This window comes from Ovis canadensis, chromosome 26 (assembly GCF_042477335.2).
Source record: "Ovis canadensis isolate MfBH-ARS-UI-01 breed Bighorn chromosome 26, ARS-UI_OviCan_v2, whole genome shotgun sequence".
NCBI lineage: Eukaryota > Metazoa > Chordata > Mammalia > Artiodactyla > Bovidae > Ovis > Ovis canadensis.
This window is the reverse complement of record NC_091270.1, coordinates 35,617,093-35,634,192: the sequence shown is the minus strand read 5'-3', so window position 1 is coordinate 35,634,192 and position 17,100 is coordinate 35,617,093. Positions and strand designations below refer to the sequence as shown.

The following is a 17,100-nucleotide window of genomic DNA, read 5'->3' as shown; positions in this document are numbered from 1 at the left end:
GTTTAACCAGCACCCACATCAAGGAACAGAACATGAACAGGACTGTAGGAACCCCCTTTTCCCACTGTCAGTCACTACCCTGTGCCCAAAGAAACCACCATCATGATTTCTGACACCACATGTATATGTCTATATGTTGTTGTGTTTGAACATTATAAATAGAGTAACACATTTCTGTTGTGCCTGCCTTCTTTGAACCATGTAATTACATGGAGCTGCATTTTAGTAATTTTCACTGCTATACAGCAGTCAATTTTGTGACTATATCACAATTTTTAAAAATCCAGGGCATTGTTGATGAACTTATGAATACTTTCTAGTTTCTGGCCAATTACAAATATTCTTCTATGTGTCTTTTGATGCACATAAATACTCATTGCTGTTGAATATTTCATCTAGGAATGAAATTAATGGGCCATAGGGTATGCATATGCTAAACTCTAGTAGTTATAGCCAATACTTTTAAAAAGATGGTATTTGTTTTCTTACCCAAGTGTCATGCTTGCATAATGGATGATGGATATATTACTCAGAAGTCATTCTTCACTAGAAGACAGCTTTTTGTGGGCTTGAAAACTTAATTACTATCAGGCATGAGAACAAGACTATTAAGAAAGGGCTCACATGTTTCAGGCAGCCAGCTTTACTGGTCCTTGTTTCCAAAAGACATAAAAAAAGATGTCCCTGCCACCAAATGGAGGATAAAGACAATAAGAATTGAATGATGATACACTATCAGCAAAGATCGTGGAACTTTTATAAAACCAGAAATTACATAAATCAGATAGGCCAGATGTAATGGTCAAAGTAATATTATTACTGGTCTTGATGTTAGGTATTTAAATGTATACCGCACAGTACCGCGCGCGGCCCTGCGCCCCTGCCCGGCCTCCAGGATGAAGAACCCAATGCTGGAGGCGGTGTCGCTCGTGCTGGAGAAGCTACTCTTCATCTCCGACTTCAAGTTCTTCAGTTCGGGCGCCCCGGGCGAAGACAAGGCGGGGAACACTTTATATGAGATCAACTCTTTTCTCCGCGGCGATGTGCTGGAGATGCCTCGAACCCACCTGACGCACTATGGCATCTACCTGGGCGACAACCGTGTCGCCCACATGATGCCCGATATCCTATTGGCCCTGACTGACGACAAAGGGCTCATGCAGAAAGTGGTCTCCAACAAGCTTCTCATCCTAGGCGTCATTGGCAGGGTGGCCAGCATCTGCGTGGACACCATGGAGGACTTCGCCTACGGAACCGAGATCCTGGTCAATCACCTGGACAGATCCCTCAAGAAGAAGGCACTGCTCAACGAAGAGGTGGCACAGAGGGCAGAGAAGCTGCTGGGCACAACTCCCTACAGCCTGCTTTGGAACAACTGCGAGCATTTCGTCACCTACTGCAGGTTCGGCACCGCGATTAGCCCCCAAGCCGACAAGGATATCTCGAAATGCACGGCGCAAGAGTGTGGCAATGCAGTACCGCTGCCAGTGACGCCAGAGAGCTGCCCAGTTATTGCTGCAGAAGTCATCAGGGTGTCCACCCAGCGTAGTTGAAATGACAAGGTTTTGTGAGAAGGTGAAGATAATTATTCGTGATCAGAGAAGTGTCCTTGCTTCTGCGGTCTTGGGATTGGCGTCTATAGTCTGTCTGGGCTTTGCATCATATACTACTCTTCCTGCAATTTTTATTCCATTCTGCTTATGGCTGGCTGGCTAACTTCATACTCCTGTGCCAGTGTATGCATTCTCTGTATAGAAATGTTGATATTTATATAGCACAAATCAGTATAAGCACTGTCGAGAAAAATGTGACCTGTAATAATGTGTGCTGGATAAAAATGTGATTAAGAATGACACAAAGTGCTTACCATGTAAGCCCAAGGATGGAGGCTTTCTGAATCTTCGCAGGCAGTTCCATTCCCATGCACTGTGAGTCTTGGAAGCATGATGGCTTGTGCTAGAATTCACCGTTATAAGAAAAGCAACCTGTAAGGTGATGGCCACAGGAGATTATTTGCTATTCTTTTTCTCCTATAATCATTGTTCTTCTCTGTTAAGTCTGAATTAGAAGACTGGAAAATTTGTTGAATGAGACCACTAACTGTTGTAAATTTATGCTTTTTCATTGAAAATTTTATGTTAAACTAAAATAATTTCCCTTATTCAGATGAAAGCATGTTTGATGATTGGCCAAAAAAATCACATTTTTTTGGTGTATGATATATAATTTCTAATAAGTCAAGAATATTTTCATTTCTTGAAACAACATTGGCAAAGTTAAGGTTTAATGATAAAATAACTGACCAGAACTATAGAAATATGTTTGCCTGCAGAAATAGCTAATAATACTATAGTTTTGATTTGGCTTTACTTAATAGGAAGCCTGGCATTCATTTTTTTTTTCCCTTTTATGTGTCACTGTAGTTACTTTAAACCACTCTGAGAGGAAAATAAACATAGGATTGAAGCAAGTTGGGTACTTGGAGAGTGTATGTGCCAATTAAATACACAGATGTACTGAGTACATGTACTCAGACTGATGTGCTGAGACTGAGTACAGGTATTCAGACATGTACTCAGACTGACAAACTGTTAGTTCTTAATTGCTTATTGTCATAATGGTGTAGTTAGTCTAGAGCATTGGTAGGGGTAAACATCAAAGCACATTCAGTCCGTTTTTCGCATCTATAGTGTAACTTGCATGTCATTGGATGGTTTAATTTTAAAGCACTTACTAATGCGCTGTATAATTTTTAAAAGCCCTGGCATTTGTCTTCTATTTAGGTTTCTCCATTTCATTACCAAGTCAGTATAGTTTACATCCTTAAAAAGAATGATGCTTCAGCAATATATAAAAACCCAAGCAAGTAAGACTAAGGGAAATAGCTGTTAGAAGTCATTTTTAAGTGTCTTAATACTACCAGGCATGTAAGTTGATTACACAGAGGCTGTTTTAATGTCAGGGTTGAGATGCAGCAATGTTAAAGCAAGTGTGCAAGTACTTTTGCAAAATCACCAAATTCTAAAAACTAAGCTACAAGCCTATAAACTATCAAGAATCAGAAAATAATGAGTCACATGATGAGTGGTATGAGGAGGACAGGGTTGGTAACTCAGTGATCCGATCAGAACAAATTTAAGGGTAAATTTTAGTATATTTGATGTTTTATCACCACTAATTTACCAACAACAAATTCAGTTAGAGTTTAATAATAACTTTGTATTTAATCATTTAAATGTGTTGAATACTTAAAACATGAAATGACAACACCACAGAATAAAGTGTTCTATGGGCCTATTCCAACCATTTAAAGTTATTCTTAGTGTGTATACATAAAAACAACCACTATGAGAACTTCATTGTATTAGTGGTTTTTCACTTACTGTATATTACTTATGTAGCAATTGTTTATAAATAAACTCATTTAAACATTAAAAAAATAAATAAATAAATGTATACCACTGACAGCTTGGTGGTGTCACCAGTGAGACATGTAAGAACAAAAGGAAAGCATCAAGGTCAAGTCACTGAACTTTGTCCATGGAGCAGGCTGGAATTTCTCAGAGCACAGAAAGAACCAGGCAGAAGCTTACTGCTTTAAGGCTGTAAATGTTGCTGCTGCTGCTGCTGCTGCTGCTGCTGCTGCTGCTGCTGCTGCTGCAAAGTCACTTCAGTCATGTCTGACTCTGTGCGACCCCAGAGACGGCAGCCCACCAGGCTCCCCTGTCCCTGGGATTCTCCAGGCAAGAACACTGGAGTGGGTTGCCATTTCTTTCTCCAATGCATGAAAGTGAAAAGTGAGAGTGAAATCGCTCAGTTGTGTCCGACTCTTACTGACCCCATGGACTGCAGCCCACCAGGCTCCTCCGTCCATAGGATTTTTCAGGCAAGAGTGCTGGAGTGGGTTGCCATTGTCTTCTCTGATAAATGTTGCTAGATTATGCTAAATTATAATATGTAAGAGGATGGCTTCAAATCACAAACTTTGTTTCTGAATCTGCCCTTTGTCATGACCACAACCTTTCCATGCCAACCTCTTGCTTTCTCCTTTTTTGCTTCTATTTGCATTAATTGCATTTTAGGATGTGTTGCTTACTTTATCAACTTCTTTAGCATCAGGTGACCTACTTTATTTTCTTGTCTCCTAATTCGCCTTCCTATCTTAGCCTCTCCCTCTACCCCCACAACAATAATAAATTCCCTTCTTCATTTAATAAACATTTGTTGAAGTCCTACTATGTGCAAGCAGTTGGACTAAGTAGATGATCTGGCTTCATGGAGCTAGGAGGCTTTACTTAGACTAAGGGGAGAGGTCAGAGTGCAAACCATTATCAACCTGTCTTTGGTAGTGGAAGCTGGTCAAAATAGAAAAAGAATCCTTAGCACCTTCCATAAATGGGTTTCCATTGCTCTAGATGCTGGGGAATAAAGTTCTAGGCTCCTAGAGGCTGGCCCTCTAAAGACAAATGACCAAGAAAAGGCTGCAACTCCATAGAACATGCTTTCCCATCACTTTCTCTTTCGACTTTGCCAATTATTCCCCCTAGGAAAACAGCACTGAAGATGAGGACCACATTCCCAAGAGGGGAGTGGCTTGCTGCAGCCTTTGGCTGGTGGCCTCCCTCTGTCAGGATTGAGTAGGCCTAAGGATGGGGGCGGGGCTCATCTGCCCTGATGTAGGATCTCAGATATAATTGTTCCTCTTCCAACCAGTCAAGATTCTAGTGCTCAGAATGAATAAAACTAGACAAGCAGGATTATTTTAATAGGAGTTTTTGTTAAACAGGACATTTCTGCCTAGGCATGACACATATTACACTTAAATTTCACATTTTCAAAATTTAAAAGTCACTCATTTTGTTTGCAATTTTAAAGTATTAAAAGGTGAAAATAATTGGGTCATAAGATGGAATTGTAATTGGAAAGAAAAAAGCAACTATAGGGCAATTATGGGTTTTGAAGGGCTTCCCTGGTGGCTGAGACAGTAAAAGAATCCTCCTACAATGCGAGAGACTTGGGTTCCATCCCTGGGTTGGGAAGATCCCCTGGAGGAGGGCATGGCAACCCACTCCAGTATTCTTGCCTGGAGAATCCCCATGGTCAGAGGAGCCTGGCGGGCTATGGTCCATGGGGTCGAAAGAGCCTGACACGACTGAGCGAACAAGCACAGCACAGCAGCATGGGTTTCAAGAAGGGAAATGACATATGAAAAATGCTATGAAGAAAGTATTTATATTCGGTTTACTAATAAGCTTGGAGCATTTTGGTTAATTAGGCTCATGGGTTCAGAAGGTGATCACCTATATTTCATTATTTTGTAGGAAACGAGTCTCCAAAGCAGGCTTCACAGGTGGCTGGGTGATAAAGAATCTGCTTGCCAATACAGGAGCCGCAGGAGATACAGGTTCCATCCCTGGGTCGGGAAGGTCCCCTGGAGGCAGAAATGGCAACCCACTCCAGTATTCTTGCCTGGAGAATCCCCATGGACAGAGGAGCCTGGTGGGCTACCATCCATGGGGTCACAAAGAGTCAGACACAACTTAGTGACTAAATCAGCACCACCACAGCTTTTAGGAGGGAGTTACGAAGGAAATTATCTAATTATTCTATAATTAGAATAACTTCTGCATGCAGAGAGACCTTTTACACAAAGCCTTCTGAATATTTGGAGAACCTACTAAATCCAGTAACTCTCACAGCAGAACTAGATTTTGAGCCAAAGAAATGGCCTGCAAGAACTCTATAAATTTTTAACTAGAGAGAAATTATATAGAGTTAGATATATATCTGAAATCATGTTAGGTAGAGAATTTCTGTCATGTTTCTTATCTGTAATACCTTATTGTATTACCTCCCTAATTCTCTTTATACCTACTTGGTTTTTAATATGTGTCTATTAAAAATTCATCAGTCTGTCCAAGAACTCTGCTATTAGGCCATGTGAGAAATTTATGAGAAAAATCCACAAATTGTATTTAGCTCAAAGTAAACAATGCCAGAAGAAGAACTGCATTACATATCCAGAGAATAAATGCTTCTGTGGAAATTTTCAGAATTCAGAGGAACCAGAATTTGAAGGAATCTTGGTGATAAAACAGGGAGCCATCACAGAGTTTTCCTTATCATACTGAATACATAAAACCAACAGGCTGAAAGTAAAAGAAACAGAGATGGCATCCTGAAATAGACACATTTGTTTCATGTAATAGAGGACTTTTCTGTTTATCACTTATAGTGGCTTTAAGAAAGAAAAATTCCATTCAGTTCAGTTCAGTTCAGTTCAGTCACTCAGTTGTGTCCGACTCTTTGCAACCCCATGGACTGCAGCACTCCAGGCTTCCCTGTCCATCACCAACTCCTGGAGTTCACCCAAACCCATGTCCATAGAGTCGGTGATGCCATCCAACCATCTCATCCTCTGTCGTCCCTTCTCCTCCTGCCTTCAATCTTTCCCAGCATCAGGGTCTTTTCTAATGAGTCAGTTCTTCGCATCAGGTGGCCAAAGTTTTGGAGTTTCAGCTTCAGCATCAGTCCTTTCAATGAATATTCAGGACTGATTTCCTTTAGGATTGATTGGTTGGATCTCCTTGCAGTCCAAAGAACTCTCAAGTGTCTTCTCCAACACCGCAGTTCAAAAGCATCAGTTCTTTTGTGCTCAGCCTTCTTTATGGTCCAACTCTCACACCCATACATGACTACTGGAAAAACCATAGCTTTGACTAGACAGATCTTTGTTGGCAAAGTAACGTCTCTGCTTTTTAATATACTGTCTAGGCTGGTCATCAGAGAAGGCAATAGCAACCCACTCCAGTACTCTTGCCTGGAAAATCCCCTGGGCGGAGGAGGCTGGTAGGCTGCAGTCCATAGGGTCACTAAGAGTAGGACACGGCTAAGCGACTTCACTTTCACTTTTCACTTTCATGCATTGGAGAAGGAAATGGCAACCCACTCCGGTGTTCTTGCCTGGAGAATCCCGGGGATGGGGGAGCCTGGTAGGCTGCCATCTTTGGGGTCGCAGAGTCGGACACGACTGAAGCGACTTGGCAGCAGCAGCAGCAGGTTGGTCATAGCCTTTCTTCCAAGGAACAAGCGTCTTTTAATTTCATGGCTGCAGTTACCATCCATGGTGATTTTGGAGCCCCCTCCAAATCAAGTCCGTCACTGTTTCCATTGTTTCCCCATCTATTTGCCATGAAGTGATGGGACTGTATGCTATGATCTTAGTTTTCTGAATGTTGAGTCCTAAGCCAACTTTTTCACTCCCCTCTTTCAGTTTCATCAAGAGGCTCTTTAGTTCCTCTGAACTTTCTGTCATAAAGGTGGTGTCATCTGCATATCTGAGGTTATTGATATTTCTCCCGGCAATCTTGATTCCAGCTTGTGCTTCATCCAACCCGGCATTTCACATGATGTACTCTGCATATTAGTTAAACAAGCAGGGTGACAATATATAGCCTTGATGTACTGCTTTCCCTGTTTGGAACCAGTCTGTTGTTCCATGTCCAGTTCTAACTGTTGCTTCTTGACCTGTATACAGATTTCTCAGGAAGCAGACCAGGTGGTCTGGTATTACCATCTCTAAGAATTTTCCACAGTTTGTTGTGATCCACACAATCAAAGGCTTTGGCTTAGTCAATAAAGCAGAAGTAGATGTTTTTCTGGAACTCTCTTGCATTTTGGATGATCCAACAGATGTTGGCATTAGCCTATATTAAAATAAGAAGTAATTCAGGTGTATCTGATAGATTACTTATAGGCAAGGGCTTTGTTAGGAATGGCAATTTCAGAATCTGGGCCAGAAAATCTCATTTTGTTTGCCTCTGAAAACCCTTAGTCTTCATAAGAATTGCCAGGATCTAAACCCCTTGTGGATGTTTCCCTGGTGGCTCAGTGGTAAAGAATCCGTCTGCAATGCAGGAGCTGTAGGAGAACTGGGTGTTCGATCCTTGGATGGGAAAGATTTCCTGGAGAAGGGCATGGCAACTGACTTCAGGATTCTTGCCTGGAGAATACTATGGACAGAGGAGCCAGGCTGGCTACAGTCCATAGGGTCACAAAGAGTCAGACATGACTGAAGTGACAGCATGCACTCAAACCCCTTGTGACTACAGCTCAATTGAGATTACTGAATTTAATTGTGCACATCCCTAGATCCAGAATATTTGAAGGGCTCCTCTAAACATTCCAGAATATAAATACCAAAGCTAGGTAACCAAGTTACCAAAACTGCCTTCAGGGGTAGGAAACTGATAAAAATGTCATAAACACTTTCTCATGAAGTATAGCAAACAAACAAGTACAGAAATAACAAAAATGACACAATGTGCTTACCCATTATTTATATCAACAGCTTCTCCCAAAAGTATCTTTCAAGACAGCTCTGTTGTATTGAATGAAGTCACTGCAGGTATAGTAATAGTTTTTAAACACATGGAGGATAACTAAAAAACAGCAGGTATGCCAATCCTAATCTCCCAGATCATCCATCTCTCCTTCTCCACGCCTCCCACGTGTGTTCTCTACTCTGCTTCTCTATGCCTGCCCTGGAAATGGGTTTATCTGTACCATTTTTCTAAACTCCACATATACTGGTTAATATACTCTATTTGTTTCTCTCTTCCTGACTTAACTCTGAGCGACAAGACTCTAAGACGATCCACATAGCTAGTGGAAAGCTGCTGTACAGCACAGAAGTTCAGCTCTGTGCTCTGATCTCCTAGATGGGTGGGACGGGAAGGGGTGGCTGGGACGGAAGCTCAAAAGGGATACGTGTTTAAGTATAGCTGATTCACTTTGTCTCGCAGTAGAAGCTAACGCAACGCTGTAAAGCAGTTGCACCTCTCCTTCAAAAAAAAAGAAAAAAATGTATTAGCCTTCTTCCCTCAAACAGTATTACCCTTCTCCCATCAAAATATCAGAAACTGTCACGTAATTAAAAAAAAAAATTCTTTGACTTAATAGTTTTATGACTTGAGCCAAATTTTTATGTGCCATTTATTGTCGCAACGCCTGAAGATACAATTGCAAATTATTCACGGTCTATCTGAAGATCAGGATACCGTTAGGGGATGTGACTTTCTTAGCGGGGCGCTAGGCTGACGGAGACCCACCCCCGCGAAGCAGAGGCGGAGGACCCAGTCAGCGGAGGGGCGCCGGGACACCCTGGCAACCGAGGGCTCGGCCCAGTCCCGCCGACCCGGGCTGTCGCCTGCGGTGTTGGCTTCTCGCGCAGTCAGGTGTCTCCGGAGGCAGGCGCAAGATATTTATGACCGCGGGGTTGGGCCGGGAATGCAGGGCAGAGGAGCAGCCGGTTGTGCCTCTTCCTCCCCAGGCTTATTCGCAGCCAGAGACGCCCCCGTCCCCCCACTCTCTACACCCCTCAGCCGAAGGCGCTCCGACAGGTGACTCGAGTGAGGGGCGGCAATCGTAGGGTCGCTCTCGACCGGCAGCGAAGCTCGGCGCACCGACTTCTCGCGAGGTTTCGGGCCCCCCCTCCGCCCCCTCACCCGCCCCCTCCTGGTTGAGGCGCCGGCAGCTCCCGCTATGGCTGCGCTGCGGAGGCTCCTGTGGCCGCCGCCTCGGCTGCCGCCTCCGTGCTCGCCTCACCATCCCGCCCCTGGGCCGTGGGGGCGGCCTGCGGGGACAGCCCCGGGCCCTCCGGGCCGGCCCTTCTCCTGCCGGGAGGAGGACGAGGGGGCTGTGGCGGAGGCGGCTTGGAGGCGGCGGCGGCGCTGGCGGGAGCTAAGCTTCGCGGCCGCGGCCGGCGGGGGTCTGGTCGGCCTGGTGTGCTACCAGCTGTACGGGGACCCCAGGGCCGACTCCGCGCGGGCGGCGGGCGCCTGGCTCCCCTCGGAGAGCGCGGCTGCCGAGTCAGAGGACCCGCCCGGCGGCGGGAGGCTACTTCCCATCCCGGTCGCCGCTGCCAAGGAGACGGTACGTGCGTGGGAGCGCCTGCGCGCGCCTGGGCTGGCCGGCAGGTGACTCCTGGGGTGAGGACGGCCAGGTGTTAATACCTGAGCGCCGGGAGAGACGGGGTGACGGCCGCGCGGGGCGCGCGTGAGACTCGACGTTGGGGGTTGTCGCGGTGTGACTCTGGGGCCGCCGATCGGGGACGTCCTGTGAGCGAGACCGAAACCTTCTAGGCCGGGCAGCCCCGAGTCTGTTCACCCAGCGTGGGCAAGACACATCTGGTGCATCACATGTCTTGACGCATCACATCAGGACCTTTAGGTTGCTGCAGCCGCCACCTAGCCACCAAAGCCCAAACCCACGACAAAATAAAACAAAAAACCCCGACCCAGCCGAAGCCAAGGACAAGGGAGGCTGAAAGTTATGGCAAAAAGAAGGGCTGCATAACGCTAGAGAACATACTCCCGGGCCTCAGCGCATGATCAAGGAGGTTCAGCGCCATAGGAGCGCATCAAAGGCGTGGTCTGAGATCCCAGAGGCCACTGCATTATTGTATGGAGGTTTATGAGTCCCAAGAGCGGAAACGCCAAAACTGTGTAGCCTCCTTATCATACATAGGTCAGAAAGAATAGTGAAGATGTCACCAGATTAAAAAACAACAACAACAATTATTCAAGAAGTATATTTCTCTCTCTCCCTCCTCCCCCAGTAAAGCCAGATACTCTTGCTGCTGCTGCTGCTGCTGCTGCTGCTGCTGCTGCTGCTGCTGCTGCTGCTGCTGCCGCCGCCGCCGCCGCTGCTGCTGCTGCTAAGTCGCTTCAGTCGTGTCCGACTCTGTGCGACCCCATAGACGGCAGCCCATGAGGCTCCCCCGTCCCTGGGATTCTCCAGGCAAGAACACTGGAGTGGGTTGCCATTTCCTTCTCCAATGCATGAAAGTGAAAAGTGAAAGTGAAGTCGCTCAGTCGTGTCCGACTCTTAGCGTCCCCATGGACTGCGGCCCACCAGGCTCCTCTGCCCAGGGGATTTTCCAGGCAAGAGTACTGGAGTGGGGTGCCATTGCCTTCTCCGAGATACTCTTAAGTACGGTCAATAAGCGAGAAGTTGGATAGGACAGTAAAAGTAGGAAACTGAAAGAGGATTAACTCTTGTAGAGGAACTTCAGAGGAAACTGTTCAGGTATCATGTAGTTGACAATATAAGGTAAAGGTGAGTATGAGGCAAGAGTGAGAAGAGCGGCAGGAAGCTTTTGTCTTACTAGTGTATTGAGTCATGCATGACTAGGAAGTCATCTAGGAAAATTCTTGCAAGACAGGAAGAATGTGAAGGGCTTAGATGACAATAATTGGGGAAAGAGACAGCTATTCTGTTTTGAACTTTAATATAATTTATACACCCTTTATTCTTTGCCCAAATAGGTGATGGTGATCTGATGTAAGTTCATCAGTTCTTTTGGTGGAGACTATTGATGTATTTAGAGCAGGGAATCTATATTAAGGACCTTCTAGTAGCAAATCACAAATACATAGCACAAAGTCTCTTTATACAGTGAATGCTTAAAATACTAGCAAATACCCTCAACCTTCACCCCCTTGCCCCTGCCACAAACACATGTTATGCTTGTGTCCTGTTTAACCAAGTGAAAGTGAAAGGTGCTCAGTCGTGTCCAAGGCTTTGTGACCCCATGGACTGTACAGTCCACGGAATTCTCCAGGCCAGAATACTGGAGTGGCTAGCCTTTCCCTTCTCCAGGGGATCTTCCCAACCCAGGGATTAAACCCAGGTCTCCCACATTGCAGGGTGTTTATTTACCAGCTGAGCCACAAGGGAAGCCTTTTAATCAACCACAGTTATCTGGGAACATTGAAGATTCAAATGGTATTTTCTTCTTTCTAAAAAATCAATTTTACTGTTAAAGTTGAGAGAGTGTCATGCAGTTTTTGAAAGCCCACACTCAGAAAGCTGGGACTCTGGTTTTATCACTTCCTAGTCGTGTCATTACTGAAACTCAATGCCTGTTTCCTCATCTGTGAAAATAATAGAGTCTGTCTCATAGAGTTGTGACAGTTAAATGAGTTAATATATTTAAAGGAGTTAGAATGGCACTCCTAGCATGTAGTGAGCATTCAGCAAATTTGTATTTTTATTTTATTCATTTGTTTACTTATTGTCTGTATTTATTTACCTACATTATTATTGCTTGGTGTTTATAAAATTCTTGTACATTGTTTTAAAAATCAAATAATACGAATGAGATGGCTGGATGGCATCACTGACTCGATGGATGTGAGTCTGAGTGAACCCTGGGAGTTGGTGATGGACAGGGAGGCTTGGCGTGCTGCAATTCATGGGGTTGCAAAGAGTCGGACATGACTGAGCGACTGAACTGAACTGTGTCTTACCCTTATTCCTTTTGTATTTTATTTTTCCTGCCCTCTGAAAACTTTTATAATCTTTTTATCCCTGGTGTTTGAAAATTTCAGGATAATGAGCTTTGGTATGGGCATTTTTTCGTTTATTGTGCCTTATACTTAAGGATCCTTTCAGTAAGGAAATTCACATCTGAAAGTTCTTTGTACTTTTCTTGTATTATTTCTTGGAGAGTTTCTTCTCTGTTTTCTTTTTCTGGAATCTGTGTCAGTCTGAAGTTACACTTCCTGACAGATCCTAATCTAATTCAAATTCTAATCTTACTTAAATTCCAGCTTTTTAATCTGTTTATTTTTATGAGAAGTATCTTTGGCTTTATCTTCTAACCTGCCTTAAGAACTATTTTGTGTTCTCTGCTATTCATGTGTTTCAGCATTCTGTTTTGTTTTATGGCTGCTAAAGTACTCTTTGTATCATAAGGATATTAATTATAGGATTTTAAAAAATTGTCTACTACTCTATGCATTGTGTTGTTTCTTCCAGATTTTTTTTTTTAATTTTTGTTTGATTTTCTAAGCTGTCACTTTCTTTTTGGTGGTTTGCCTTGCTTACCTGTGGTTGCTGCTGAATTTGAGAAGCTGTTTGTACCTGAGCATGACTTTTCATTTGGTAATCTGGGCCTTTCATTAGGGTGGCATCCAAATGTCAGTATTTTAAAAGTCTTTTTCTCTGGTGTCATTGCACTTCTGTAAAGAATAGGTGAGTTGGGAGGAGGAGTTGTCTTCTGGATTCAGGCACAGGTGCATGTTCCTGTGAGTGCCTGTGTGCTGGGGGAGTGTCCAGGGATGGGCTTCCATGCTGTTATCTCATCCTCTGTCTTCAGCCCCACTGCTTGCTCTGCTTCCACAACAACATGTGTTCCCTGGGCCTCATCCTTTCTGGGGTCTGTGCTGAAAATCAGCCAACTTCTGTTTGGCCTCCTCTTCCACGGCACCCAGGGAGCGCCTCTGCTTCTCTAGGTCAATTATCACTCCTCCAGGTCTGCAGTTTTACAAGTCTGATGACTTATCTTGAGTGTTTAAGTCTCCTTTCCTTTTTTAGTCCTTGTGTGTTTACACCTTTTGAGAGATTCATTTATTGTGATTTTAATGTGGTTAAAAGAGGAAGGGGCTGAAAGTCATGAGCTCAATCTGCCATGTGTCAGAAATAGTTTCAACTTGTGTTGCCTCTTCATTTATTATGCTGATATTTGATTTCCCTGAAGTGGTAGAAGTGATTCCTTTTGATGTTTCATACTATAGCTAAGAAACTTCGATTTATAAAGCCTCTTTTAAGCTTCATTTTATATTGAACATAAACCTAGCATATAAATTAACCTGTAGCTGTTATGAGAATAATATAACTGATGGGAGTGAACAACAGTAGCCTACAGACATACAGTTCTGTTACCTTGAAGATGTTTGTTTTAAAGACACTGCCTCTGAACTTCCTCCAGAAGGCCTTCCCTGACAGATTTGTTCAAATACCCCTGCTTATCCTGTATTCCCAGATGATGACTTTTTGCAATTTTTTGTTAACTGTCTTCTCTGCTGTCTTCGTCTTTTAAGGAGCAGCATAGTGTTGGTCTTGATCACCTTTATATCTTCATTGCCTGGTATGGAGCCTATTCCTGGTTTCTTGTTGTTTAGTCCCTCAGTTGTGTCTGACTCTTTGCCACCCCATGAACTGTAGCCTGCCAGGCTCCTCTGTCCATGGGATTCTCCAGGCAAGAATACTGGAGTGGGTTGCCATTTTTTCCTGCAGGGATCTTCCCAACTCAGGGACTGAACCCGCGTCTCTTGTGTCTCCTGCATTGGCAGGCGGATTCTTTACCACTGAGCCAGCAGGGAAGCCCTCTAATCTTAGTAGGCACACAGTAAATATCTGTTGAGCAAATAAACCCATGCTAAGTATTTGCCCAAGACATACACATTGAAAAGACACAACCCCATCCTGTGAGAATTAATAGTTTCATATTTTATTCAACTAAAGTAGTTATTTATAGCATTAGAATTGGGAAGACTTCAGCCAAGGTCAAAATTCTGGGCTTTGGGAGACCAAATCATGTGACATTTTATTTGTTTTAATTGTGCAAGCTTGGCTTGCCAAAATTTTTCTGTAAATATGGACTTGAATGTTATTAATGTTATACAGAGATGTTGACAAGATTTTGTTTAGAACCCTACAGTTAACCTTAAAGCACTATTTTTATCAGTGGAAAAATTTTTGTTCTAAAACTGGCTTTCTGTTTCAGGGTCAGAATTTTTTTAAATCTGCTAGGTTGCTTAACATACCTTAACCTACTATTTTATATATTATTTGTAAGGCATGACCTATTTTATGATTTGTTCATCTTAAGAAGAAAAGAGAACAGTATTTTTTTTATTTTTTACCTCTTTTGTGTGTTTCTATAATAAAGGCCAGTAATCATGTATTTTTAAGTTTCTTTCACTGTATACCTTTTCCAACCTCTTTTTAAGGCAACACATTTTGATACTTGAGGTAATGCTTCTTCTTTCTCGGAATATTGAAGAACTTGCCAGATGTGTAAATGTAGAAGAATTTTATGAGAGGAGTCACGTAGATGGAAAGCTGAAGATAGGTAAATTCTGTGTAGAATAACCTGGTTGTATAGGAAGTTAAACTAGGTGATCCCCTCTTTTGTTTTCCTGGTAGAATCTGGGTTTCCCATGTGGCTAAGATGGTAAAGAATCTGCCTACAATGCAGGAAACCTAGGTTTGATCCCTGGGTTGGGGAGGTACCCTAGAGAAGGGCATGGCAACCCACTCCAGTACCTTGCCTGGAGACTTCCATGGACAGAGGGGCCTGATGGCCTACATACAGTCCATAGGGTCACAAAGAGTTCACTAACACCTTCACTTTTTCACTTTCAGGATCTGGTAGATTTATTTGTCACAGGGTGGCCAGGTGAGATGCTATTGCCTCTTAGGAGAGAATGTTAGATGGTATGGTTCTCCACATTCTTGGTTAAAAAGAAAATACACATCAAGCAGTTTATGTTGTTTCATTTTTGCTGTGCTTTGAGGCTTGTGGGATCGTAGTTCTCTGACTGAGGCCCTCAGTAGAGAGAGCATGGGATCTAACCACTGGACCACCAAGGAATTTCCATGGCAAGCAGTTTTTAACAGTGATATTTCTTTAGACAAGAGATGGTTGTGGCTTTACTAGGAAAATGATAGTGAGGCACTTAGAAGTTGCTGGATGGGAGAGAGATTAGGAGGTCAACAGGATTGGCAGTTGATTGGTCTTCAGGAATGAGAGAGATGGAAGTGTCTAGGATGAGATTCAAGTTTTTGTTTTGGGTGACTTGGGTGGGTAGTGCAGCAGTTCACTGAGACTAGGTCCTCAGGAGAAATAACAAAAAGACAGGTTAGGGGTAGTGTACATGGATGATGAATTTCTAACTTGCACAGTGGATCAAAGGATCTTTGGACAGCTGAAGGGATGTTTCTAGCTCAATACATAGGTCAGAAGCACTGGAGAGAAATCTGTACTATAGATACTGACTTGGGAGTTGTCAAGTGTTGAAAGTCGTAAGAATGTATGACATTATTCAGAATACACATAACAAGAAAAAGCACTTAAGGAGAGAGCCCTGGTGAGCATCAGCAATTTATAAGACCAACAGAGAAATGGAACTCTGCAAAAAGCTGAGACCCAGACAGATTAAAGAAAGCCAGGAAGGTCACGGAAACCAACAAAAGATTGCAATTCAAATATTCTAAAGTTTATTACTCTAAAGTGCTATCATGAACTAAGTATTTAACTTTCAAAAATATTGCACCTATATATCACCAAATAATTAAAATCTAGAACTTATCCTGAGTCATTATGGTAGTTACTTAAAAGGTTTTATAAAACTGTAGGCCAGGAGGCAAACTTCTCAAGGTGCCTGCCACCTGCTGGCAGATTATAAGAGAATAGCACTTGTGTCTTCTTCCCCACACCCCTCATCTCTCAGAATTTGAAGCTTGGCTGAAGCCATAGATTGAGTTGAACATTGATCTTCAGTAGAATGGTGAAAACTGGGAGGATATGGAAAAATGAACCACAGTAGAGTGATCTAATTGTCAAGATTTATAAGGGCAGAAGTTGCTGGGATTATAGGGGGTGCATTGTTTGATGATCGGCTGAGAGAAAAATTCTAGAAACATGACTCTTCCATGTTTCATTGATATGTTTTATTCAGGACTTAGATTCTCTTAAAATCTGTAGAGAAAGTGGCATTCTTCAATGCATATGTAATTCACGTAGCTGTGCAGCTGTGCTCTCTTAATTGTAGATGGGTACAGTGACTCCCTAGGAAGTTTGATTCCTTTGGACTAAAAAGGTATTGGGGGACAGATGGGACAGTTACCTGACCTAGAAAAATGGGTGGAGACACTCTGGTGTAACTCCTGATTCACTCAGAGTATCGCATACTAATCAGAAGCAATTTGATCTTCACTTAATGTTTAGCTTCTGCCTGAGAAAGTACAGATCTTCCTCCCCTTTCTTTCCCTCCTGTCCTCCCTCTACAGTGATCTCTGCCCAAGGCTGCTTGTGATTGCCCTGTTGTAGTCATTCAGTTGCTAAGTGGTGTCTGACTCTTTGCAACCTCATGGACTGCAGCATGACGGGCTTCCCTGTCCTTCACTATCTCCCAGAGTCTGCTTAAACTCATGTACGTTGAATCGGTGATGCCATCCAACCATCTCATCCACTGTCACCTCCTTCTCCTTTCACCTTCAGTCTTTCCCAGCAACAAGGTCTTTTTCAGT

General features: G+C 43.4%; 2 protein-coding genes across 3 annotated transcripts in view; both read left to right on the top strand.

Annotated features, from left to right (window-relative positions):
• The first annotated feature begins 857 nt into the window (after positions 1 to 857).
• LOC138431119 (lecithin retinol acyltransferase-like) lies at positions 858 to 1,811 on the top strand. The gene is made up of 2 exons (XM_069573341.1): positions 858 to 1,462; positions 1,563 to 1,811. The coding sequence occupies exons 1-2, from the start codon at positions 897 to 899 to the stop codon at positions 1,714 to 1,716; spliced, it is 720 nt and encodes a 239-aa protein (XP_069429442.1). The 5' UTR covers positions 858 to 896; the 3' UTR covers positions 1,717 to 1,811.
• A 7,410-nt stretch (positions 1,812 to 9,221) lies between these two features.
• Positions 9,222 to 17,100, top strand: part of MICU3 (mitochondrial calcium uptake family member 3) — an 85,455-nt gene continuing 77,576 nt past the window's right edge. For both annotated transcript variants that reach the window (XM_069573330.1, XM_069573329.1), the window contains exon 1: positions 9,222 to 9,933. In XM_069573330.1, coding sequence (XP_069429431.1) covers positions 9,544 to 9,933 — 390 coding nt within the window. In that variant the 5' untranslated portion in view covers positions 9,222 to 9,543. The remainder of the gene's footprint in view (positions 9,934 to 17,100) is intronic.